This window comes from Abramis brama (assembly GCF_963993115.1).
Source record: "Abramis brama genome assembly, chromosome: 1".
NCBI classification, from domain to species: Eukaryota; Metazoa; Chordata; class Actinopteri; order Cypriniformes; family Leuciscidae; genus Abramis; species Abramis brama.
The window spans coordinates 78694763-78720388 of NC_139963.1; the positions used below are offsets into that span (position 1 = coordinate 78694763).

The 25626-nt window shown below is 38.8% G+C and overlaps 1 protein-coding gene across 4 annotated transcripts in view; it reads right to left on the minus strand.

Moving 5' to 3' along the window:
• LOC311088294 (uncharacterized protein) overlaps nucleotides 1–25216 on the minus strand; it is a 30010-nt gene extending 4794 nt beyond the window's left edge. For 2 of the 4 annotated variants that reach the window (XR_014607479.1, XM_084122193.1), the window contains exon 1: nucleotides 5789–8165. Coding sequence is in view for 2 of the 4 variants with exons in the window: in XM_084122193.1 (XP_083978319.1) it covers nucleotides 5818–8142 (2325 nt within the window). In the remaining 2 variants the exon portion in view is untranslated. Of the gene's footprint in view, nucleotides 1–5788; nucleotides 8184–25120 lie in introns of those variants that run through there. The other 2 variants (XR_014607478.1, XM_084122194.1) reach the window with 2 other exon arrangements.
• Between the last annotated feature and the right edge of the window lie 410 nt (nucleotides 25217–25626).

Sequence of the window (25626 nt, forward strand, 5' to 3'; positions counted from 1 at the left end):
AACAACTCTGTGCAAACATTCAACAACAATCAAGTAATAAATAACATAAATTCTTCACTTTTGGACTTAAAAAAAGTATAATATATAAACAAATAGCACCTCAACTTAAAACACCCAGCAGGCATGTAAACAAATAAAAAAATAAAGTGCCACAGTGTTTGCAAAGCCAGTAATGTGCTTTTAGGAACTGTACTCGCCGGTTTCACACTGCACACGTTAGCAGAGCGTGCAGCGCGTATTTTTTTCGGCGCCCATGTTAACAGATTAGAGCATTCACACCGCACGCAGAGGCGGCGCGGCAGCGCGTAGCAGGAGCAGAGCAGAAGCAGCAGTGCCGCGATCGTTTCGGCGCATAGTCTATTTTTGCTGCGCCGCTTACGCTGAATTAAAGTGATATGCATTGATCATGGCCAAAATACACCGCAGTTTTATCCAAAAAGTGCATTGATGATATCTATTGTGTTTTAAACAGTCGATCAAATGACCAACATCAATTTAAAAAGAAAACAAATGTCCAAAAACAAACTTGTTGCCAGAACAATAAAAACAAAGATGAACCAAAAGTTATATTTATGAAATTATTAATAAAATAAGCTTCTTGACAAGTATTTTCTCTTAAATGTATTTGAAAACGAAATAAAGCAATGCCAACTTATCCATTATAGAGTAGGCTACTCTGTCTGTACACAACCCGCGGTTCAGCCGCGCGTGACAAACGCTGCCAGTGTGAAAGCAAAACGCGCGTGTCCTACTCCTGCTCACCATATGCACTGCTCCTGCGCTGCTTACGCTCTGCTAACGCATGCAGTGTGAAACCGGCGTAACTCTGTGCCACCGCATAACTATAGATGTGTTCAACATGTGTTAAATAATAATGAGAATATATATATATATATCCGAGTCCTGATCGGGAGGTAACGTCCGATTCCGATCGAGTCTGAAACCACGTGATCGGGCCCGATTTCCGATCACGTGATCGGATCGGGACATCCCTACTTTTAAATGATCGGATTCAAAACGAAAACAAATATTCTCTGTTTAAGTAATTTGTATAAAACCAATAAGATGTCCAGCTTCTCAAACGTTTGCTCATTAGATTTAATTTGGCCACGCCCACTCGCACCAAACGGCTTCATGTTTTTACTATTATCTCATTTCATATCATCATAACGAATGGAAACATTTGAAGTAACATGATAATCAATATATTTTTCTCTAGCTTAGTTGTTACTGAAATCTTTTGGAAGATTTATACTGCTATAGGTTATTGTTATTATTATTTTATCCAGCACTACGCATAGCTTATGCCTACAAGGCACAACAAACCTGGTGTTCATTATATTATAGGAAACATTTGTGTGTGTGTGTGTGTGTGTGTATTCTGTGAATTTTAAAAAGCAATTTTAACCAGAAAAATCTAATATTTATTTCCAAAATCGTCGAGGCCTTTCTCTTGATATCAGTATGTTCACTTTTTTTTTCAGGGCCCAGATGCCACTGAGGACTTCAACATTCACATGAGTCTCTGTACATGAACATGGTAAAGTGAAAATCAAACACCTTGGAAATGAAAGGTATGTACAATGTTTTTAGGAATGGCACAAAGGTCTCTGTCTTTGGATCATTGTTTTCAATAAGTGCTTTTTTGGCAATTGTTGTGTATCTTTGGATTATGTTGTGTTGTAAATAAATCCAAATAATTTAAAAGCCATTCTTTTTTAAATCTCCTCATTTACAGTATTGTGCAAGGTTGCTCAGAATGACAGGGCCTGATAGCTCCTAATAGGGCCGTTAGGGGAGGGTCTTTGTCTTTCTCAGGTGTGAAAACAATACATATTAATGACCTCCGCATAAAGCTTTTTCACACAAAACACGTCGTAAAAATTTTAAATCAATATATTGTCTTATCTGAATGAGCAGTCAGGGTGATTTTCACATAGTTTTAGAGCAAATATTCTAGGCTACGTGATACAATTTTCAAAAGTCTTGTGAAGAAATAATCAGTATGGGTTTCATGACCTTATTTCAGTGAGATTTTTTTTTTTTGTATTTTCACAAACCACGCATAAATGTCATTATCTCAAAACTACAAACTTTTACATACATGCTGCTGATATATTATCGTAGCAGAGTTTGTGCTGAATACAGTGTAATTAGACTTTAGCCATGAAAATGTCACAAGTAACAGAAATAACCAGAAATGTCAGAGCATGTCAGAACACCTCCAGGGCCCAGAAAACAGCTCAGACCTCAGAGGGTTAAAAGTAAGTGGCTGGTGAACTGGGAATAGAATAGAGTAAACATTGAAGTTACTTACACAATGTGTATCTGATATGAATAAAACGTGTCGAATTATAATGGAAAGGATTATTATTACCTCTTCCATAGAAATCAGTGTGTATTTTACAAACTCTAAATGTATTGTTTTTTTTATCGTATTGTATCGATATCGAGATATCTGGCATGAAAATCGAGATATGAAATTTTGTCCATATCTGTAGCGCCTGGACCAATCAGACACACAAAAATTATTCATTTATTTAATCAATAATCATGCCTGTGAAACTTCCCCCAAAAACTAACATCCCAAATTAAGCTAACACACTGGCAGAACACTGTGTCTTGTTACAGGACACACAGAGACTGATAAGAGGATTTTACGATCCAAAAGAATGTCCAGAAAGCTGCGACTTAATTCTATGTATTCTATATCTAACCATTTGAGAAATGTGTAAACATGTATCTAATTTTCCGATCTCATGATTTTCCTTTAATGTGGTTGTCTTTTGTATTCTTGTAAACTCTATTGGGTTCATATTTCAGACTTTGGATAATATGGTTAACCAAATCAAATGTCTGGCATTTTTGGCATCTATAAACTCCAATCTTCATCCCCGTTTTGTTAATTTACATTACATTCTGCTAACTTTGTGACGCATTAGTATTATAAGCATCTTAAAGATTCTTGTGTTAAACATCCAATCAAATTGCATGTTCAAAGGGACAATGGGTCGTAAAATTTCCCTCCAAAGGGAAATCTTCTCATTGGCTCACACAGCTCCAGAGGTTGTGCCATCTTCACGCTTTAAAGTCACTGATCAGCTCTTAGCTCTCGCTTAGTCCCTTTCTGAAATGCTGACGTGAAGATGATGCTGAACTAGAAGCCTCTAAGGACCCACCAAGCTTGTGCCAGGCTGCGGCCTTGTCTTTCCATTCACCAAAGATACTCTGGAAACCACTGGTTCTCTCTCATCAAGACCACATCAGCAAAGATCAACTGGAGCCTCAACAAATTGCATCAGGACAGTTTAATTCAAATGGGCGAGACATGCAAGTATCAAACTTAGTCTCATTATTTGTAGTCTCGCGTAGCCAGACCTTCAGCCTGATGGCTGAAGGTCTGGAATTCATAGCAGCTTTCTTTGGCCAAGGCCCGCCCATAAGGCCGTTTGACCGACATGTCAAACAACCAATTACAGTTCGTTTCGTTCAGCGTCACGTTTCGGGGCGTGGAAATGTCCCCACAACAACAGACCGGCGTGCAACAAGTCAGTCAGCATAGAAAATCAAAGAAGGAGAAGAAAACAAGCAGTAAGTCATTGATCTGTTCGTGCACGTATAACAACAATGGCGTCTGCATTACCAAATCTGATCAAAACACCGAGTAAATCAGTAGGAAACGTATGCAGACTTTGTTCAGAGACCTTCAAAGCATCTAAAACTAACAAACACAGATTATTTCGTGGACACGACTCTAAAGATGAGACGCTCGCGGTAAACATCTGTTTGAAGCATATCTCTCCACTTTTTAACACCCACAAGCAATTCTGGAGAACCGAACACAATACTGAATCGGCCAGCTGCGATGTCAGCGTCTGTTGTTTCATGTTTGCCCGCAAACGCGGCTGATATCCCCTTCTCAGTTAGGTACTTCACTTGATCTTCCATAATAGATAGGAGGGGACACACAACTAGTAAAATTGGATCTGCTGGGAATCCTTCTAAATGCTGACAAAGGGTCGGCCAGGCTTGGAAAATAATACTCTTCCCAAATCCCGTCGGCAAACAGGCTAAAATATCTCTTTTTGTCTCCACTAAGTGCCTCAAACAAAACTCCTGGACATCTGTTAAAGAGTCTATGCCGTGAACCTCGCATACTTTTGAGAATCCTACGTTTAGCTGATCTTGATAAATGCTCATTGTCACTCATGTAAACACAACAGTTTTTCTTCCGCAATCACACGTCTGCGCTTTGTTTCCCGGCGGACCGAAAATAAACGCGACACTCGCGCCCCCCCGGAAATCCGATAAAATTCAACCAATCAGATGACGACTTCGACATTCCTGAAGTGTTTCCAGTTAAGTGTACCATATGCATCAGACGTTTAGCCAACGTTCCGTGGGCGTGACGTCTGAGGCTGAGACTACATTATTTGATACATTAAGTATCCTTACCCCTTTAAAGAAGGGCATGTTAGAACTAGGCTGTTGATCTGATGAATTTCAAACAATGCTATAACTTCTTGCTTTCCTGCATTCTGCTTCAGCTCTCTTTCCCTTGGTAAACTCTATGCATGTATGTGTGTGTATGTTAGAGTAGTTTAAGTGTTTAGACTAGTTAATAAAATCTTGTTCATGTCACATGTAAAGTTGTCCGTGTCTCAAGCTCATAACTAATCACTAATCATTTAGATTTTTGCTCCTGCTCTTAGTAGTACTGTAAATTAAGAAAGACATTTAATAGAGTTAATAAACAATTAATCCTGATTGTTCACGGGACAAACAGGCTAATTGATTGTAATATTAACTTATGACAGTAAGTTAATTATATTAACTGATCCAAATGTTCATAATCAATTATAACCAGTTATTACTGATTAGGCCTATTCATATTTCATAGAGCTAATTTGCTACACCACCACAAAATCAGTCATTTTGATCGCAAAAATCACACAAAAAATCGTGAAATCCTGGATGGACTGAATTAGTTCATGCGTTCATGACCTCAAGGCTAGATTATTGTAATGCTCTACTGGGTGGTTGCCCTGCACGCTTAATAAACAAACTACAGCTGGTCTAAAACGCAGCAGTTTGAGTTCTTACCAGAACCAGGAAGTATGACCATATTAGCCCGGTTCTGTCAACACTGCATTGGCTCCCTATTAAAGTCAAGTCAAGTCAAGTTAAACATCATATACATTTTAAAATATTGCTGATTACTTACAAAGCACTAAATGGTTTAGCTCCGCAGTGCTTGAGCGAGCTCTTAATGGATTATAGTCCTTCACGTCTATTGCAATCTCAAACTTCCGGCCAGTTAATAATACCTAGAATATCAAAAATCGACTGCTGGCAGTAGATCCTTTTCCTACTGTCTTCCTACCATTGTCCGTGAAGCAGACGCGCACTGTCAGTTCAAAGCTAGATTAAAGACATCTCTTTGGACTAGCGTACACATAATACATTATAGACTTCTATAATTCAATGTTAGGCTGGATAGATTAGGTCAGCTGGAACCGGGAACACTTCCCATAAATCCTGATGTCATTATTACTAACCCTAACCCTAACAGTAGTCAGAGAGCGAATTTGTTTGTTTTTTTGCATTGATCTGAACTGACAAAATAGACATTACTGCTGGTTGAACACAAGTTAGTAGATATCAATCAACAACCGGCACACCACACACCGGCTAAAGGTGGAAAGGAGAGATTTGGCTATAGGGTGATGTGTGGCTAACTTACACAGAAGAGACTTTGTTGCTCAGCACATGAAAATAAACTACTTACCGTGATCTCAGACTGTGTTTAAGTTGTTTCTACACTGCATGGATCTTCATGTGTAGATTCAGGCGACTTTTAATAGAGAAACTCAACCCGCACTGATCACACATGTGCGGCTTCTCTCCAGTGTGGATCCTCTCATGTGTTTTCAGATTTGATGACAGACTGAATCTCTTGTCACAGTGTGAACACTTGTAAGGTTTTTCTCCAGTGTGGATCCTCTCATGTGTTTTCAGATATGCTGAATGACTGAATCTCTTGTCACAGTGTGAACACTTGTAAGGTTTTTCTCCAGTGTGGATCATCTCATGTCTTTTCAGATGTCCTGAGAGACTGAATCTCTTGTCACAGTGTGAACACTTGTAAGGTTGTTCTCCAGTGTGGATCCTCTCATGTCCTTTCAGATTTGATGGCTGACTGAATCTCTTGTTACAGTGTGAACACTTGTAAGGTTGTTCTCCAGTGTGGATCCTCTCATGCGTTTTCAGATCTGATGGCTGACTGAATCTCTTGTCACAGTGTGAACACTTGTAAGGTTGTTCTCCAGTGTGGATCATCTCATGTGTTTTCAGCTTTGATGGCTGACTGAATCTCTTGTCACAGTGTGAACACTTGTAAGGTTGTTCTCCAGTGTGGATCATCTCATGTGTTTTCAGAGATGATGACAGACTGAATCTCTTGTCACAGTGTGAACACTTGTAAGGTTGTTCTCCAGTGTGGATCATCTCATGTGTTTTCAGAGTTGATGACTGACTGAATCTCTTGTCACAGTGTGAACACTTGTAAGGTTGTTCTCCAGTGTGGATCATCGTATGTGTTTTCAGAGTTGATGACTGACAGAATCTCTTGTCACAGTTTGAACACTTGTAAGGTTTTTCTCCAGTGTGGATCCTCTCATGTGTTTTCAGATTTGCAGACAGACTGAATCTCTTGTCACAGTGTGAACACTTGTAAGGTTGTTCTCCAGTGTGGATCCTCTCGTGTGTTTTCAGAGTTGATGGCTGACTGAATCTCTTGTCACAGTGTGAACACTTGTAAGGTTGTTCTCCAGTGTGGATCCTCTCATGCGTTTTCAGATCTGTTGACTGACTGAATCTCTTGTCGCAGTGTGAACACTTGTAAGGTTGTTCTCCAGTGTGGATCCTCTCATGTGTTTTCAGATTTGCAGACAGACTGAATCTCTTGTCACAGTGTGAACACTTGTAAGGTTGTTCTCCAGTGTGGATCATCTCATGTGTTTTCAGAGATGATGACTGACTGAATCTCTTGTCACAGTGTGAACACTTGTAAGGTTGTTCTCCAGTGTGGATCCTCTCATGTGTTTTCAGATGTCCTGATCGACTGACTCTCTTGTCGCAGTGTGAACACTTGTAAGGTTTTTCTCCAGTGTGAATTCTCAGGTGCAGTTTTAAACTGTTTGCTGTAGTAAAAGTCTTCTCACACTCAAAGCACATGTACTCTCTCACACCAGTGTGAATTTTCTGATGTGCGTGTAAATATGGCAGAAGTGAAAAACTCTTTCCACACACAGAACATAAATGTGGCTTCTCCTTCGTATGAACTCTCAGGTGTGTCTTCAGGACTGATGCACTAGGAAATGTTTTGCTGCAGTGATCACATGAGAACGGCTTCACTCCGGTGTGGATCATCATGTGACGCTCAAGATTTTGTTTGCTTTTGAAACTCTTCCCACATTGATCACATGAGAACGGCTTCTCTCCGCTGTGGATCCTCATGTGAATCTCAAGATTTTGTTTGGTTGTGTAACTCTTTCCACACTGAGTGCAGGTGAAAGATTTCTTGGCACTTCTTTCCTTTAAAAATGTCAGTTCTTCACTCTCCTCCTTTACTTCACTCAGTTCTTCACTCTCCACCTTCACTTCAATCAGTTCTTCACTCTCCTCCTCCACTTCACTTAGTTCTTCACCCTCCACCTTCACTTCAATCAGTTCTTCACTCTCCACCTTCGCTTCAATCAGTTCTTCACTCTCCTCCTTCACTTCACTCAGTTCTTCACTCTCCTCCTCCACTTCAATCAGTTCTTCACTCTCCTCCTCCACTTCACTTAGTTCTTCACCCTCCACCTTCACTTCAATCAGTTCTTCACTCTCCACCTTCACTTCAATCAGTTCTTCACTCTCCTCCTTCACTTCACTCAGTTCTTCACTCTCCTCCTTCACTTCACTCAGTTCTTCACTCTCCTCCTTCACTTCACTCAGTTCTTCACTCTCCTGCTTCACTTCACTCAGTTCTTCACTCTCCTCCTCCACTTCACTCAGTTCTTCACTCTCCTCCTTCACTTTACTCAGTTCTTCACTCTCCTCCTCCACTTCACTCAGTTCTTCACTCTCCTCCTCCATTTCACTCAGTTCTTCACTCTCCTCCTTCACTTCCATCAGGTCTGACATGAAAGAAAAAAATATTAAATTTAATTTTCAGTACATCAAAATAATTAACCGAGAGAAATATAAAGTGAAAGGACATGAAAATGAGCCCTTGATGTAATGGTAGAAAGTAGACAACTGTTATAAAATATTATGATAATTTGATTCCTTTTTATAAATTGATTATATGTCCTTGAAACTTTCCATGATTGTGAAGAGGTGAAAAAGGTGGCGTCAAAAGGCAAGTGAATGGTGACGAATTGATAATTTGCATCTGCCTATTATTATCTGGAGATATACAGTCCCATCCAAAAGTATTGGAACAGTGGCAATTCCTTTCATTTTTCTGTAGACTGAAAATATTTGGGTTTGACATCAAAAGATGAATATGAGGGAAGAGATCAACATTTCAGCTTTTATTTTCAGGTATTTACATCTGGATCTGATACACAACTTAGAAGATATAACCTTTGGTTTGAACCCACCCATTGCTCATGTGACCAAAAGTATTGGAACATGTGACTGGCAGGTGTGTTTTGTTGCCCTGGCGTGTCCTATTACATTGATTATTCAAACAATAAATAGCACTGAATGTCTGCGCTCAGTTTCAGATTTTGGCTTTGCCTGTGCAGACTGCATTTATAGTTAGACATGTAACCAACATGAAAACAAAAGAGCTGTCCATGGGTGAAAAACAAGCAATTGTGAAGCTGAGAGAAAATGGAAAATCAATCAGAGCCATTGCACAAACATTGGCCATAGCCAGTACAACCATTTGGAATGTCCTGAGGAAGAAAGAAACCTCTGGTATAACTAAGTAACAGACCTCAAAAGGGTAGACCAAGGAAAACATCAGCAGTTGATAACAGAAACATTGTGAGAGCTGTAAAGAAAGACCCTAAAACAACTGTTAGTGACATTGTTTTGACCTCTCTAAAGTAAATTAAGAGTTTGGTTTTTCATCATTTCATCAGTATAGACATCAGCAACAACCTCCAGAGGGCAGGAGTGAAGGTATCACAATCTACTGCTCGCAGAAGACTTAATGAACAAAAGTACAGAGGCTAGACCAGAAGATGCAAACCTCTCATTAGCAAGACGAATATGAAGGCCAGGCTGGAATTTGCAAAAAAGAACAGAGACAAGTCAAGTCAAGTCAAGTTTATATATATAGCTTTTCACAAGACAGATTGTATCAAAGCAGCTTCACAGTATTAAATTAAAACAATACATCAATGTTTGTTTCTAGTGAAAAACGTTTGGTAATGCTGATCAATAGTATTTTTGATTGATTAGTTAAATTAAATATCCCCAAATATCCCCAACTGAGCAAGCCAAAGACAACAGTGGCAAGGAACTGAAAAAATCCATCAGGTGACCTAATGGAGAAAAAAAAACCTTGGGAGAACCCAGGCTCAGTCGGGGGCCAGTTCTCCTCTGGCGTTTATGAACTAGAGGTCGGATTTAACTGTAAGATTAAAAGTATTATATGAATGCCTGGCTGAAGAGATGCGTCTTTAATCTAGTTTAAAACTGGGAGAGCGAGTCTGAGCAACGAACAGTATCAGGAAGACTATTCCAGAGTTTTGGAGCTAAATGTGAAAATGCTCTCCCTCCTTTGGTGGACCTAGATATCCTAGGTATGACCAAAAGCCTCGAATTTAGTGATCTTAAAGAGCGCAATGGATTATAGGGCGATAGAAGATCGGTTAAATAGACTGGAGCTAAGCCGTTTAGGGCTTTATAAGTCAGTAGCAATACCTTGTAATTAATACGGAACTTTATAGGTAACCAATATAGTGATGATAAAATTGGTGTTATATGATCATATTTTCTTGATCTAGTTAGAACTCTAGCGGCGGCATTTTGGACTAACTGTAGCTTGTTTATTGAGGATGCAGGACAACCGACTAATAAAGCATTACAGTAATCTAGTCTAGCATGTTACGTAGCTTAGCAATGTTTCTAAATTGGAAAAAGGCTGTTCTTGTAACATATGAAATAGGATTTTCAAAAGACAGGTTGCAGTCTAATATAACACCCAGGTCTTTTACTGTAGAGGATAAAGTAACAGGACATCCTACTATGTTAAAGTTGTATTGTGAGAGGTTTTGTGGGTGGTTTTTTGAACCGATGATTAGTACCTCTGTCTTGTCTGGATTTAATAAAAGAAAATTGCGCGTTATCCAATCTTTTATATCTTTAATACACTCTGTCAATTTGGATAATTTAGCGTTTTCATCTGGCCGTGATGAAATATAGATTTGAGTGTCATCAGCATAACAATGGAAACTAATTCCATGTTTCCTTATAATATTTCCAAGTGGCAGCATATATATTTAGAATAACAGAGGGCCTAACACAGATCCCTGCGGCACTCCATAGTTTACTGGAGTAATGATCGATTTTTCTCCATTTAAATAGACAAAATGGTAGCGGTCAGATAAATATGATCTGAACCAGCTTAATGCTTGTCCTAGAACACCAGTTTAATTTTGTAGTCGATCTAAGAGTATTGTGTGATCTAAAGTATCGAACGCAGCACTAAGATCAAGTAAAACTAATATTGAGATACAGCCTTGGTCAGAAGCTATAAGTAAATCATTTGTGATTTTAACGAGCGCAGTTTCAGTGCTATGGTGCGGCCTGAATCCTGACTGAAACTTTTCATAGATGTCATTTTCTTGCAAGAAAGAGCCCAGTTGGGCGGACACAACTTTTTCTAGTATTTTAGACATAAAAGGTAGATTTGAAATGGGTCTATAATTTGCTAGACTATATGGGTCTAATTGTGGTTTCTTAATGAGAGGTTTTATAACTGCCAGTTTAAATGTTCTTGGAACATGACCTAAAGATAAAGATGAGTTAATAATATTGAGGAGAGGCTCTTCCACTATAGGTAACACTTCTTTCAGTAGTTTAGTTGGTATAGGATCTAATAAACATGTTGTTGTTTTAGATGAAGTGATAGGTTTAGTTAACTCTTTTTGTTCTATAGTTGTAAAGCACTGTAATTGTTCTTGCGGGGTGATAATTGAGGCTGAATTATAAAGCGCTATTGAGGATTGAACGTTTACAATTGTGGTTCTGATGTTTTCTATTTTCTCAGTAAAGAACTTCATGAAATCATTACTACTAAACTGTAACGGACTATTTTGTTCAGGTGACATCTGTTTATTTGTTAGTCTAGCCATGGTGTTAAATAAAAACCTAGGATTGTTTTGGTTGTTTTCTATTAGTTTGCAGAGGTGCTCAGCCCTGGCCGCTTTAAGGGCCTTTTTATAACGTGACATACTGTCTTTCCATGCGATTCTAAAGACCTCTAAATTAGTTTTTTTCCATTTACGCTCTAAATTACGGGTTTTCTCTCTTTAGAACATGCATAGTATTGTTGTACCATGGTGCTTTACTTTTCTCTCTGACCTTTTTTATTCTAATGGGTGCAACAATATCCAATGTTCCAGAGAGAATGGTGCTCATAGTGCTAGTTAATTCCTCTAGTTCATCTGTTTGTTTGGGTTCACTGAGCAATTTGAAAAATTATCTATGGTGGATGGAAGGATTGTTCTGCCTGATCGATAACGTGGTGCAGCATGATATATTACAGGAATACGTAATATGCAAGTTACCATGTAATGGTCAGTGACATCGTCACTTTGTGGAATGATATCTATATCGGTTAGATCGGTTCCATGTGATATAATTAAATCGAGTGTATGATTAAAACGATGAGTTGGTCCGGTAACGTTTTGCTTGACCCCAAAGGAGTTTAATAAATCTGTAAACGCAGCCCCTAACGCATCATTTGGATTATCTACGTGTATGTTAAAATCTCCAGCAATTAATGCTTTATCGACATTGACTAATAGGTCTGAGAGAAAATCTGCAAACTCTTTTAGGAAATCAGCGTAAGGCCCAGGCAGTCTATATACAGTAGCCAAGGCTAGAGATAATAGGGATGTTTTTCCAACATCTAAGAGCGTAATATTTAGTACAAGTACTTCAAACGAAATAAACGTATAACCCGTTTTCTGAGTAACATTGAGAATATCTCTATAGATTGTTGCAACACCGCCGCCACGACCAATCAGACGGGGCTCATGCTTATAGGAGTATCCTGATGGAGTAGACTCATTTAGACCAAAATAATCATTTGGTTTAAGCCAGGTTTCAGTAAGGCAAAGTACATTGAAGCTATTATCTGTGACTATTTCATTTACAATAACTGCCTTAGGTGTGAGTGATCTAATGTTTAGAAGACCTAGCTTTAGAAATTGTTTTTGTTTACTAATAGCAACATTTTCTGGTTTAATAACAATTAGATTTTTCCTAGATCCTGCAGTAGATTTATTATTTGATCTTACTAAACGAGGAATAGACACAGTTTCTATGCAATGTTCAACACTAGTATTTATATCAGTTAAATTGGTGCAGCAGAGACTATGATTTGGACTTTTGGTTACTAGTCAAAAGGTATTTAACATTTTGGAGATGTTATCCGACAGAAGATCCGCTCCGAATCTGCTTGGGTTTAAGCCATCAGCACGGTAAAGCCTAGGACGCTCCCAAAACAGATTCCAATTATTTACAAAGAGCAGCGCAAATAATCTACTTAACTTTTCATGTCCTAGTCGGTACGTGGGAAGAGGTGCAGACACTATGTTCGTTGTTTTAGGTTATGTGCTGCGTACCGTATCGATCAGATTCCTTTCTTCAGAACCTCCGTCTGGCACAGCCTGATGTCGTTCACTCCCGCGTGCAAGACCACAGTTCCGACGCGCTCGTCACTGTTCAGAATCTCTGGAACGCGAGCAGCGATTTCAGAAACACGAGCACCAGGAAAGCAGTGACTATGCACCTTACTTTTACTTAATGTAGCGTGTACGTGCCGAACGATGGAATTGCCGATGATCACAGCATCGCGTTCTGTTTTGCGAAGAGGGGAGAAGCAGTTTTGGGTGGATATCTCGAAAACCGTGAGGGGCGGAAAGAGTCTTCTTGGTCTAGACCTAACTCGCGTCTTCCGCTGCGGAACCATCCAGGCTTCGTGGTGGCGTGTTGGAGCCGGAGTGAACGAGACCATGGCTGATCGCGACCTCGACGCTCGGGACCGATGTTGAGAAACGCACTGAGTAGACGAGGTCGGAGTCAGCGGGTTAGTAACGTTAATCACTGATTTGTGTGAATCGGCGTGTGATGTTTCAAGAGCTAAACACCAGTCTATCAGCTCGGCTTGTCTCACTAAAAGGTCGTGGATCTGTTTCTCAACAGCTTCCAGCTCAGACTGAAGTGCGTGCAGTTCAAATGTGTCTTCACCTGCACCAAAAGGTAGACTACTTACATCTGATATATTCACCATTTTAACAGATGGACAGTAACGTTAAGTTAGCAACGACGCTACCAGTGATGCTATCAATATTAATACTAATTTATGGCTGAAGTCTTGGATATAATCCGTCTTTTTAGTGGTACAGGTGTAGAGTAGACGCACGATAGGCGAAAAAATGTTTGTTTGTAAGTGAGTGTGGAGAAGACGCGTTCAGCTGTGATCCCCAGGAGTAACCTTTAAGAGTATCCGGCGTTGGATCACTAATAGGCTTGAGACGCGTATGCTCAACAGTCCGCGTTGTAACTATGAGGTTTGAGCAGCAGTGCTTCTCAGTGAGGAAAGGTAGAAAATGTAGACAAGCCTCAAACATTCTGTTTGAAGTTTTATGGACTGATGAGACAAAGATTAACCTTTACCAAAGTGATGGAAAGACTAAAGTTTGGAGAAAAAAAAAAGATCTGCTCATGACCCCAAACACACAAGCTCATCTGTGAAACACGGTGTAGATAAGGTCATGGCTTGGGCTTGCATGGCTTCTTCTAGGGATGGGCTCATTCATCTTCATTGATGATATAACATGATGGCAGCAGCAAAATGAACCAAACTGATTGGGAGATCCTTCATCATGTAGCAAGATAATAACCCAAAACACAGTGCCAAAACAACAAAGGAGTTCATCAGGGGCAAGAAGTGGAAAGTTTTAGACTGGCCAAGTCAATCTCCATCTACAGTTTCTGGTCCCATTGACTTCCATAGTATTTTTTTTTTTCCTACTATGGAAGTCAATGGGACCAGAAACTGTCTGGTTACTGACATTCTTCTAAATATCTTCCTTTCTGTTCAGCAGAAGAAAGAAATTCATACAGGTTTGAAACAACAAGAGGGTGAGTATATGATGACAGAATTTTAATTTTAAAGTGAACTATCCCTTTAAACCCTATAGAGCATGCATTTTACCTGATAAAAAAGAGACTGAAGGGAGTAACCCCCCAAAACAAACAACAACTGAAAAAGGCTGCGGTGAAAGCCTGGAAAAGCATTAGAAAAGAAGAATGCAGAAGTTTGGTGATGTCAATGGGTCACAGGCTTGATGCAGTTATTGCAAGCAAAGGATTTGCAACTAAATATTAAGTCTTATTCACTTTAATGAATAAGGACCGGGAACACTTCCCATAAATCCTGATGTACTTGGTACATCATAAAAAGGATGGCGTATACGCTAATATTAGTCTCTCTGTTTATCCCAAGGTTTACCGCTGTCCGCCGGATCCAGGCCGTATCCAGATCTGATGAAGGACCAGGGCCAGGACACGATGACAACGCAGTCCTGAAGTGTCAACTAGTCTCTCCCCTGTGAAGGCCTCCTTCCCTTTACCTCTATACAGGTAAAACGTTGTCGGGATAATTCCGGTTTGCGTGGCTACGCAGACGTGACAATTTCTGAACTATACATTTTTAAGGCCTAACAAGTAGTTTGTTGAGGGTTGATTTGTGAAGGACTACACGCCTGCGCACATACACTCACCTAAAGGATTATTAGGAACACCTGTTCAATTTCTCATTAATGCAATTATCTAATCAACCAATCACATGGCAGTTGCTTCAGTGCATTTAGGGGTGTGGCCCTGGTCAAGACAATCTCCTGAACTCCAAACTGAATGTCAGAATGGGAAAGAAAGGTGATTTAAGCAATTTTGAGCATGGCATGGTTGTTGGTGCCAGACGGGCCGGTCTGAGTATTTCACAATCTGCTCAGTTACTGGGATTTTCACACACAAACATTTCTAGGGTTTACAAAGAATGGTGTGAAAAGGGAAAAACATCCAGTATGCAGCAGTCCTGTGGGCGAAAATGCCTTGTTGATGCTAGAGGTCAGGAGAATGGGCCGACTGATTCAAGCTGATAGAAGAGCAACTTTGACTGAAATAACCACTCGTTACAACCGAGGTATGCAGCAAATTGCATTTGTGAAGCCACAACACGCACAACCTTGAGGCGGATGGGCTACAACAGCAGAAGACCCCACCGGGTACCACTCATCTCCACTACAAATAGGAAAAAGAGGCTACAATTTGCACAAGCTCACCAAAAGTGGACAGTTGAAGACTGGAAAAATGTTGCCTGGTCTGATGAGTCTCGATTTCTGTTGAGACATTCAGATGGTAGAGTCAGAATTTGGCGTAAACAGAATGAGAACATGGATCCATCATGCCTTGTTACCACTGTGCAGGCTGGTGGTGGTGGTGTAATGGTGTGGGGGATGTTTTCTTGGCACACTTTAGGCCCCTTAGTGCCAATTGGGCATCGTTTAAATGCCACGGCCTACCTGAGCATTGTTTCTGACCATGTCCATCCCTTTATGACCACCATGTACCCATCCTCTGATGGCTACTTCCAGCAGGATAATGCACCATGTCACAAAGCTCAAATCATTTCAAATTGGTTTCTTGAACATGACAATGAGTTCACTGTACTAAAATGGCCCCCACAGTCACCAGATCTCAACCCAATAGAGCATCTTTGGGATGTGGTGGAACGGGAGCTTCGTGCCCTGGATGTGCATCCCACAAATCTCCATCAACTGCAAGATGCTATCCTATCAATATGGGCCAACATTTCTAAAGAATGCTTTCAGCACCTTGTTGAATCAATGCCACGTAAAATTAAGGCAGTTCTGAAGGCGAAAGGGGGTCAAACACAGTATTAGTATGGTGTTCCTAATAATCCTTTAGGTGAGTGTATATATTCAAACGCGCATACCTATCGACCTTCACAGGGGAAAGACACTAGTTGACACTTCAGGACTGCATTGTCGTCGTGTCCAGGCTAGGGTTGTAACGATACACATTTTCATATTGAACCGTTCGGTACGCATTACAAACCGAACGATTCTGTGCGACCAAAATTTTGTTAGCAGTCGTGCTGACACCACAACGTTGCCCAACAAGCAGAACGAAACTGCGCTAAGCTTTTTTTGACTTCCTGCTCAGCTAATGTTCGGACGCACTTTGCTCTATCGCTTTTATATTTTATCTTCTATATTTTTATATTTTATATCCTTTTATCATCTAATTTTAACTTCAGCAAAAATGTTTTTACTTACTTACTTGGTACTTTTAAAGCAAAGTATTTATGATGACCCATAACAAACTTACTTCCAATATATTAATTTTATTAATAAAACAAATGGAAGTCATTTTGCAAGTTAACTGTAAGGATACATTTGCCAGCATTTGTCCCAACATTGTAAAGAACCAACAGGAAAATAAATGTGTGCCTTTACTAGCAGCATACTTGTAGTAAATTAATACAAACTTAAGCATATTCTGAATCTCTGGCATTTAATAATAGACTTCTAACCAACATCCTATTGTTATTTCTAATGAGCAATATAATCCTTCAGACAAAAAATCATTGGTAACACTTTACAATAAGTTTCATTAGTTAACTACATTAGTTAACATTAACTAATAATGAACTGCAGTTATACAGCATTTTTCATCTTTGTTAATGTTAATTTCAACATTTACTAATACTTTATTAAAATCTTGTTAACATTAGTTAATGATGATGATGATGATGAACTGACATGAACAAACAATGAACAGCTTTATTTTTATTAACTAACATTAACAAAGATTAACAAAAACAGTAGTAAATGTGTTGCTCATTGTTAGTTAATGTTAGTTAATACATTTACTAATGTTTAATAAAGGAACCTTATTGTAAAGTGTTACCAAAACATTTTGCTGTAGCAAAATCACAAACAGTTTTCGTTCAAAAATATAGAATTATGTACCAGCAGCTCTCATATAATGCTTGTGGACTTATGCATTTTCTGAATAATTAGTAACATACAAAGCCGCTCTTATACACAACTAAATAATAAAGAGTTATGACTTGAAATGTTTGCTGTATACCACCATCAAAAACAGCTTATACAAAAAAAGTGAATGAACATCTGCAGAATGCACAGTCAAAATGTAACTTTTTGTGACTGGCATTGCACATATTGCAGGGCAGTATAACGTACGTATAACAGAACGGTTTACAGTATATTGATGTGAAAACTGAACAATACAGAAAGCAGCTCTCATACAAAAAATACTAAATAGGTAACAATGAAATTGCCATACGTTAGCTTTTAACGAAGAGGGTGCCGTTCGAATTTGGCGCTCAGTCATCATGCGTCTGTTATGTGCGCGCGAGTCGCGACTCTGTTATGTGCGCGTCTGTTGTGCACGCCACAGACTGTCCGCGCACTGCACGTCCGCTTTAGAGTTCCGCCTTTGGTGTTCCGTCAATATTACGTTATTAGGAGAAAAAAAACCTTTTTTTTTAGAAAATCGATTTTTGACATTTGTGAATCGATTCAGAATCGTCCACGTCCACATCGCGATGCATCTAAGAATCGATTTTTTCCCCCACCCCTACTGCCTACATTCATAAAGATAAGAGAGAAAATGCCTCTTCTGGTTCAAGAATCTACCTGCTGCACTAACTGCCACAGACTTTTACAAAGGATTGCAGTTCTTGAAACAAAGTTACTTACGGGACCACCAAACCAGACGGAGCACACAACAGAGCTTCGTCATGGACACCCTCAGCATATAGCCGGTGAGTCCCATGAAACTAGTGCTCCTCGACAGGTAGAGAAACAAGCCGATCGACTTACAAATCGATGACACAAACAGGGAGCGAGACCCAAAGGCACTCGAAACATCAGATTGTCACGAGCATCACATATTGTAAACTCTTGTCAAACTGTAGCCTACAACTGTCACCCAACACAGTGAGTAAGTTACACATCCTACATTGATTAAAAAAGAAAATCAAATTTGTTGATAAAATCAAATGGTAGTAATATTTTAAACAGAAATAAATTATTTATAATTCAGATGAGAATAAAGTTAGTGTTAATTAAAATTGTAAGGAAAAAAAATATATTGATCTGAAATATAGCAAATTAATTTTAAATTCATTCAGGTACAATTACCAAACATATCTCAAGGTCTTTTTGTCTTTTTATTCATTTAATTAATAACCAATTATATAAAACCATTGTCAATGCACTACAAATAAACTGGTTCTATGCCTTCACTTTATTAATAAAACTTATTTAAAAAATACAAGGCTTAAGACATTTATTTTCCTTTGGTGGTACAGCCTGAGACATGCACAATTAAAAAAAAAAAATTGCCTTCTACATTTTTGTTTTGCTTTTCCCTCCATTGTACCGAACTCGTACCGAACCGTGATGTCTGAACCGAGGTATGAACCGAACCGTGACTTCTGTGTACCGTTCCACCCCTACCCCAGATACAGCACTGACAAGGATTGCAAACACTGGTCTCCTACCACCGCCTATACATCTTGAGAACAGGTTTGAAGTACTAATGAATGTAAATGAGGAATCCCCAAACGCAGGGATTAAAGTGAAAAAAATTCTTCTCACTGAAATTTTTTTTTAGGCCAAGTCATATTCCTTTACCTTTTTAAATAGTCGAGACCAATAGCGTTTTAAGGGGAGACGTTTTAAACCGCTTTAATATTGCCAGTAGGCGTATCAGTGAACAGTTGCAAAATCAAATGAATAAATAATAAACAGGTTTCTTCACCTAAGTTAGGGCTGCACGATTATTACAAAAATCATAATGGCCAAAAATGGCCAAAAATCAATATATATATATATATATATATATATATATATATATATATATAAACAAATTTAGTTTAAACGTACTAATTTGCCTATAAATATATATACATACATATATACTGTATATATACATATTATACATACATATACACGTATATATTATATATAGGCAAATTATAACACGTTTACACAAAATTTGTTAACACACACAAGTACTTTTCCCCTTAACATAAATTGTAGAATATGACTAATAGTAAAGACTAGTTCTAATAAATAAACATTATGCTAAAGCTATTAAATAGCAGTCCCAAACTAGTTTTTGTTAATACAATATTGGTATGAGCCACTACAGTCATTTAAAAATATAAAACATAACACAAAGAAAAATAGTGGCATTTTGGGGTTAATATGGAAACGACAGTTACCATGATGAATACAAAATATTAACAATAACTATTAATGAAACATGGAAACTGCTCCTGGTGAATAGAATGAAAATCATAACCTGCATTACTTTTATTTTGTGTAATTTACAACGTAACGGCGTTGCATGCTCGTAGTTTCTTCTGCACTTTATATACAGTGAGGCGATACACAGCGCACGCGCCGCCGCATTTGCGCATGCAATTGAAGAGTGTGCGCTACGAGAACAGGATAACGGCTGACAGGACAAGAAAGTCCGTTTTTCTGAGGTGAAAACTTCATTTCAGCGTACACTTATGTCACTGCCTGGTAGTTCCTATTGTGCTGGGTTTTCTGAAGTAGTCATGATTCGCCTCTCATAACATAACATGCTCTAAACACGCACGCAGAGTGGAAAAGGAGGAGCGGAGGACCGGGGGCGCGGGGAGCAAGGATCACAGCGTAAATTTGAACTATATCGATGCGATATGGTCTAATTCTATATCGCATTTCAAAAATATATCGATATATCGCCCAGCCCTACCTGCATTATAAGTGTGTCCATGGTAAATGAAATAAATATAGTTCTACCTCAGCGCTCAGCTGTAGCCTGACATGCACTTTCCGTGAGCGGTAATTGAAAACCCGGAGTGGATCAGGAGCGAAGTGATTACAGAATGCTTAGAGTGGAGAGAGGAACGTGCTTTTGCTCCACTCCAAGCTTTGATCACATCCCCCTCAGAAGGGTGAATACACCTCGTCTTTCCTTAATTTAAGAACTATTCAAACAAAAATTAAGACATTTATTACACTATTTGAGAAATGAAAGCCTATTTACGGCCTTAAAATTATGAAAAGTGAATTTAAGACATTAAGGACAGACTGGAACCCAATTGACGGAAATCCGTCATAGACTTGCTGCAATTAACGGAAATCCGTCGTAGCGACGGAGAACTTTAATCCCTGCAAACGTGATGAATGTGATCAAACACAGACTGAATGGGCCAGTGGCTAACACTGATGCTAACTGGCGCTCAAGGTCGAGCAGACAGCGGCACTCAGCTCAGAGCGCAGCCGAGCCCAGGACTCTGATAGTGGGGGACTCCATAATCAGAAACATTAGCGGCAGGGATACAACTACATGCTGCCTTCCACAAGCAACAACTTCTTATGTAAACAGGGAACTTCAGAATAGTGGTCGACCGATATATCGCAGAGGCCGATATATCGGCCGATATATGGAATTTTTTAGATATCGGCATTGGCCGATAAATCTTTTCGTTTGGCCGATATATTTCAAAACAGTTTGTGACTGCATTAGCGTTTTTTTCCACTGACGCGAACAGAGCGAGCATGAATGAACTGAATACACTCGCTCTGCTCCGCCCAGCATGCAAGACAAGCCATTCAGAAGTGAAGCAGAGATCTGACAGACACAGTAAATGACCATTCGCATTCGCTTTCTAACCTGACGCTACATTGTCACACAAAAACACTCCGGCGTGCAGCAGAGTCTATTCAAACAGTACCGTGATATGTCAGATCCGCAGCCCAGCGGTAGCTCCAGTGGGGGTCACAGATGTGATATAAACGAATTCAAACAAAACTGAAAACATTTTACCTCACAAACAGTCAAAAATCCTGTGACTGGCTGTTCCTCAGATACGCGCGTTGTTCTCGGGTTACGTCTAAACTAGACGCTGTTTTCCAACGGACTCGCGTGCACGGAAAAGCTGGGTCGCGTGGCGTGCACTACAGATCAGTGGTCGCGTGAGGTGGATGAGAGGAGAACACTAAATAAATCCTCGAAAATGTTATTCATTATCTACTTTATTTATTTATCCATGATTGGCATAATAATACTGGATGACCAATGGTTAAGTTTAATAAAACCCAAACAGTCAGAATATTACATTTACAAAAAAATAAAAAATTAGCACATGCAGAAACTAAGAAATTGTGCAATAAATATATTTATTTTGTTAAGGAAAAATGACAAATGTTTGAATGTTCTACCTCAGATTTGTGAAATGTTCACCTGTTTGGCAAGTGTTTGTCATGATATGTTCTGACAATAAAGAGTAGTTTACAACCACTGTTAACGCTCTGGTTTCTACAACTTTTACTTAGGAGCAAAAATCTGCCTTTAAACTTGAAAGGAATAAAGATTTGACTTTTATCGTGATAATTATCGATATCGACTGATATAAAAAAAAATATTGTGATTTTTTTGGGGGGCATATCGCCCAGCCCTACTATCAATGTAAGCAAATATCATTTGGGAATTACACATCTTTTGGATATCTGTTAATAACTGTTTTAAAAACTTTTGATCTGACTCAGCATATAAATGGACCCACACACAATCGTGGACACACTCTAGATTTACTTATCAGTAAGGGTCTAAACATTTCATCGATTGTTATTAAGGATGTAGCACTGTCTGATCATTTCTGTATTTTCTTTGATATATTGATCTCTCCTGCCACTGAAGCTAGATCTATGTCTGTCAAGAAGATATGCTTAAATGAGAACACTAGTGTACTATTTATGAAGGCTATATCCTCAACACCAAGCATATCTGCAGACTCTGTTGATTTTCTCCTTGATTCTTTTAACTCAAAAGTTAAAAGTGTAATTGATGATATTGCTCCTGTGAAAGTCAAACTCAACAGCAGTGCAAAATATGAAAAGACAATGCAGAAAAGCAGAGCGCATGTGGCGGAAGACAAAACTTGTAGTCCATTATAACATCTATAAAGACAGCATCCATGCTTTCAATAGACTAGACAGACTTTCTTAGATATTATAAACAGCAATTTAAACAACACACGCACTCTTTTTGCTACTGTAGAGAGTAGAGGTCGACCGATTCATCGGTTTTGCCAATTAATCGGCACCGATAGTTAATTGGTGGAACTATCGTTATCGGCAAAAATACATACCGATAGTTTTTCCTGGTTGTGTTCGTTGCTGGAGCGGCTGAGGAGCGCACGCTGTCATTCATTACACAGTAAGAGAGAGCGGAGAAGGGTCTGCTGGCATCATGCAGTACAAGAGCGGCCTCTAGAGGTGTAATAAAAACTATCGCTGATGCCTCGTGTTGTTTATCTCGACACGTGATTCTGCGTGCTGCACTGAGAGCACACGCTGCGTGGAGAGCGCTGACATCAGATGCGCGTTTAAAGCACCGACAGCTAAAAGGTAGCCTATGTATACAGTACATTTTGTCATATCATTATAAAGTGATTAATTTGTTGACTAAATGCAGCATTAGTAGAGAAAGAACAGCACAATGATATGTTTGTTTGCCTTCGAGGCTGAGAGGACCCTAACATTAGTAGTACCTCAAGCGGTTAAAACGCTGACAAAAACAAACGCAAGTCCGACCCGTATGTTTAATGTCACAATTGTTACCATCTATTTGCATTAGTTTATATCCAGCTGGTCACTTTTATGCATTAAATATGCAGAGAAGTTGCATATTTAAAGCTAGAAACGTAAGATAGCAAACTCATATGTTCATACAGCCGACAGAAACATAAACAAATCAGAAAAGCATTAGATTTCGGTTATTTTTTCATCATCACTTTAATATACGTTTTGTTATTTTGATTAGATAATAAAATAGAAGCAAAAGTATGAGACTATGTAATATTTTTGGCATTTCAATGCTCTGGCGTTGTAGATATTTAAAGTTGGCCATCTTTAAGCATGACTGTTTGGGTTTAACGTTATATGAAATGATAACACTTACAATAAAATTCCAAATGTAACATTAACTAAGGTTAATAACTGCTGTATAAGGATTGTTCATTGTTTGTTTGTTAATTAAAATGTACTAATACATTTTTAAATTAAGGTTTTTATTTGTTAACCATAGTTAATGCACTATCAAACTAACATGAATGATCAAGGTGCAATTTGTTTTTATCCAGTATCAATTTTAAAAACTATCGGTTGATTTATCGGTTATCGGCAAGTATGGCCCAACCTAGCTATCGTGATCGGTAAAATCCACTATCGGTCGACCTCTAGTAGAGAGACTGACAAACCCCCCAAGCCAGATTCCCAGTGAAATGCTCTCAGACAGCAAGTGCAGTGAGTTTGCTTCTTTCTTCTCTGAGAAAATCAATAATATCAGAAAGGTGATCAGCACATCCTTGAGTTGCACTGAGGTCAGACAGATCAGACCACCTGAGAAAGTAGTTACTATGTCTGATTTCAAAGAAATTGATGGCAAAATTTTGGAAGAAACCGTACAGCACCTTAAAACATCAACCTGTGCTCTTGACACACTTCCCACATCTTTTTTCAAAAGTGTGTTAAACAGTTTAGAAGCAGATCTTCCAGAAGTGGTAAATGCCTCACTTCTCTCTGGGAGTTTTCCAAACTCCCTGAAAACTGCAGTTGTCAAGCCCCTCCTGAAAAAGAGCAATCTGGATAAGACCATATTAAGCAACTATAGGCCGATCTCAAATCTTCCTTTCATAAGCAAGATCATTGAAAAAGTTGTCTTCAATCAGCTGAACAAATTCTTATGCTTGAATGGATACTTTGACCATTTTCAATCTGGTTTCCGACCGCACCACAGCACAGAGACAGCGCTCATAAAGATAATAAACGATATTCGCTTAAATACTGATTCAGGCAAATTTAGTGCTGGTACTACTCGACCTCAGCGCTGCATTTGACACTGTCGATCATAACATTATATACATAGTATGCATTTGAGTGTGGTGAAAGTTATAATGTTATTCTATGTGTTAGTTCGTTTGCTATATGAATCTAGCAGTAAGCTAGATCAACATAAGAATAACAAGATGATCATATTCTAACATTTCATCATGTTGAGCTTTATAACATTAACATTTATAACCTCGGAAACCGAGGATAGCGTGGATATTGCGTCATTGACAAAAAAAAATCGTACATATTGTACCTTTAAATGAGAACACACAAAAAAACAAAACAAATATAAATATATATATATATATATATATATATATATATATATATATATATATACACAAAACACTAGTTATTCAAATTGTTATTCTTACACAACAACATTAAGGAAGAAGCTGGATGATCATTTTGCTCATCCAACACATTATGCAAATTATATGTTTATTGCATTATGATACTGTATGCTCAGCCATACATTCAGCTTTTCTATAATGTTCAGGATTTTATACACATTTACAGGTTTTAGCATTGAGGTCTTATTATTTGTGGGGGTGCTGCTGCTGTACTTATTTGCTTTATATGTCCAGATGTGTTTCTAATATTCTGACCACCTCATGTATGTAAACAGGGCTGACAGAAAAACTCTGAAGTGCAACATCACATTATTTAACTATGACCTCAGGGTTTAATTTACACATTTCTGACTGGTAGCGAACATTAGTGAAGTGTTGGTCACTAAGCTAGCTGCAGTTAACTATTCTCTTCCAATAAACACTAACTAAAGCTGGCTACATAAAATACAACTACTGCCTAGATTCATGAGAGGACGGCTGAAGTGTTTAAAAGTGAAAAACACAGTAATTTCATCAACTTACCAGCGAGCGAGCTTCAGAAACACTGAGTGTGAATGGGGTTCAGTGCTGAAGCTGTCGGTGTTTGCCGGTCACTTCCGCATTCCTCAGTTCTTCTTCTTTGGGCTTATTGGCGGTTCGCATTCTTAAAAGACCATTACCGCCATCTACTGTGGGTAATAGATCAGAGACAATAGACGTTTCTCAATACCAAGAAGTACGCAAAGTTCGGACTTGAGTCCTTGGTAGTTTGGACTTGACAAGTTCGACTCAGGAGAACGAACTCCCGAGGACGGGAGGACACAAAGTCCGATAATTCTGAAATGGAACAGCGGCGTACTTGATCGCGTCACTCAGCTCGCTCTGGCTACTCCGATCATCTCTTTATGTATATCTAGGCTACAAATAAAACAAAATATGTTATATACCACCACTCTGGCTCTTTTCATTTTCATTTAAAAAAAAATCTTAAACATAATGGCCACACAAATGTGGTTCAGGCAACGCAATTGATCATCTTCACTGCATAT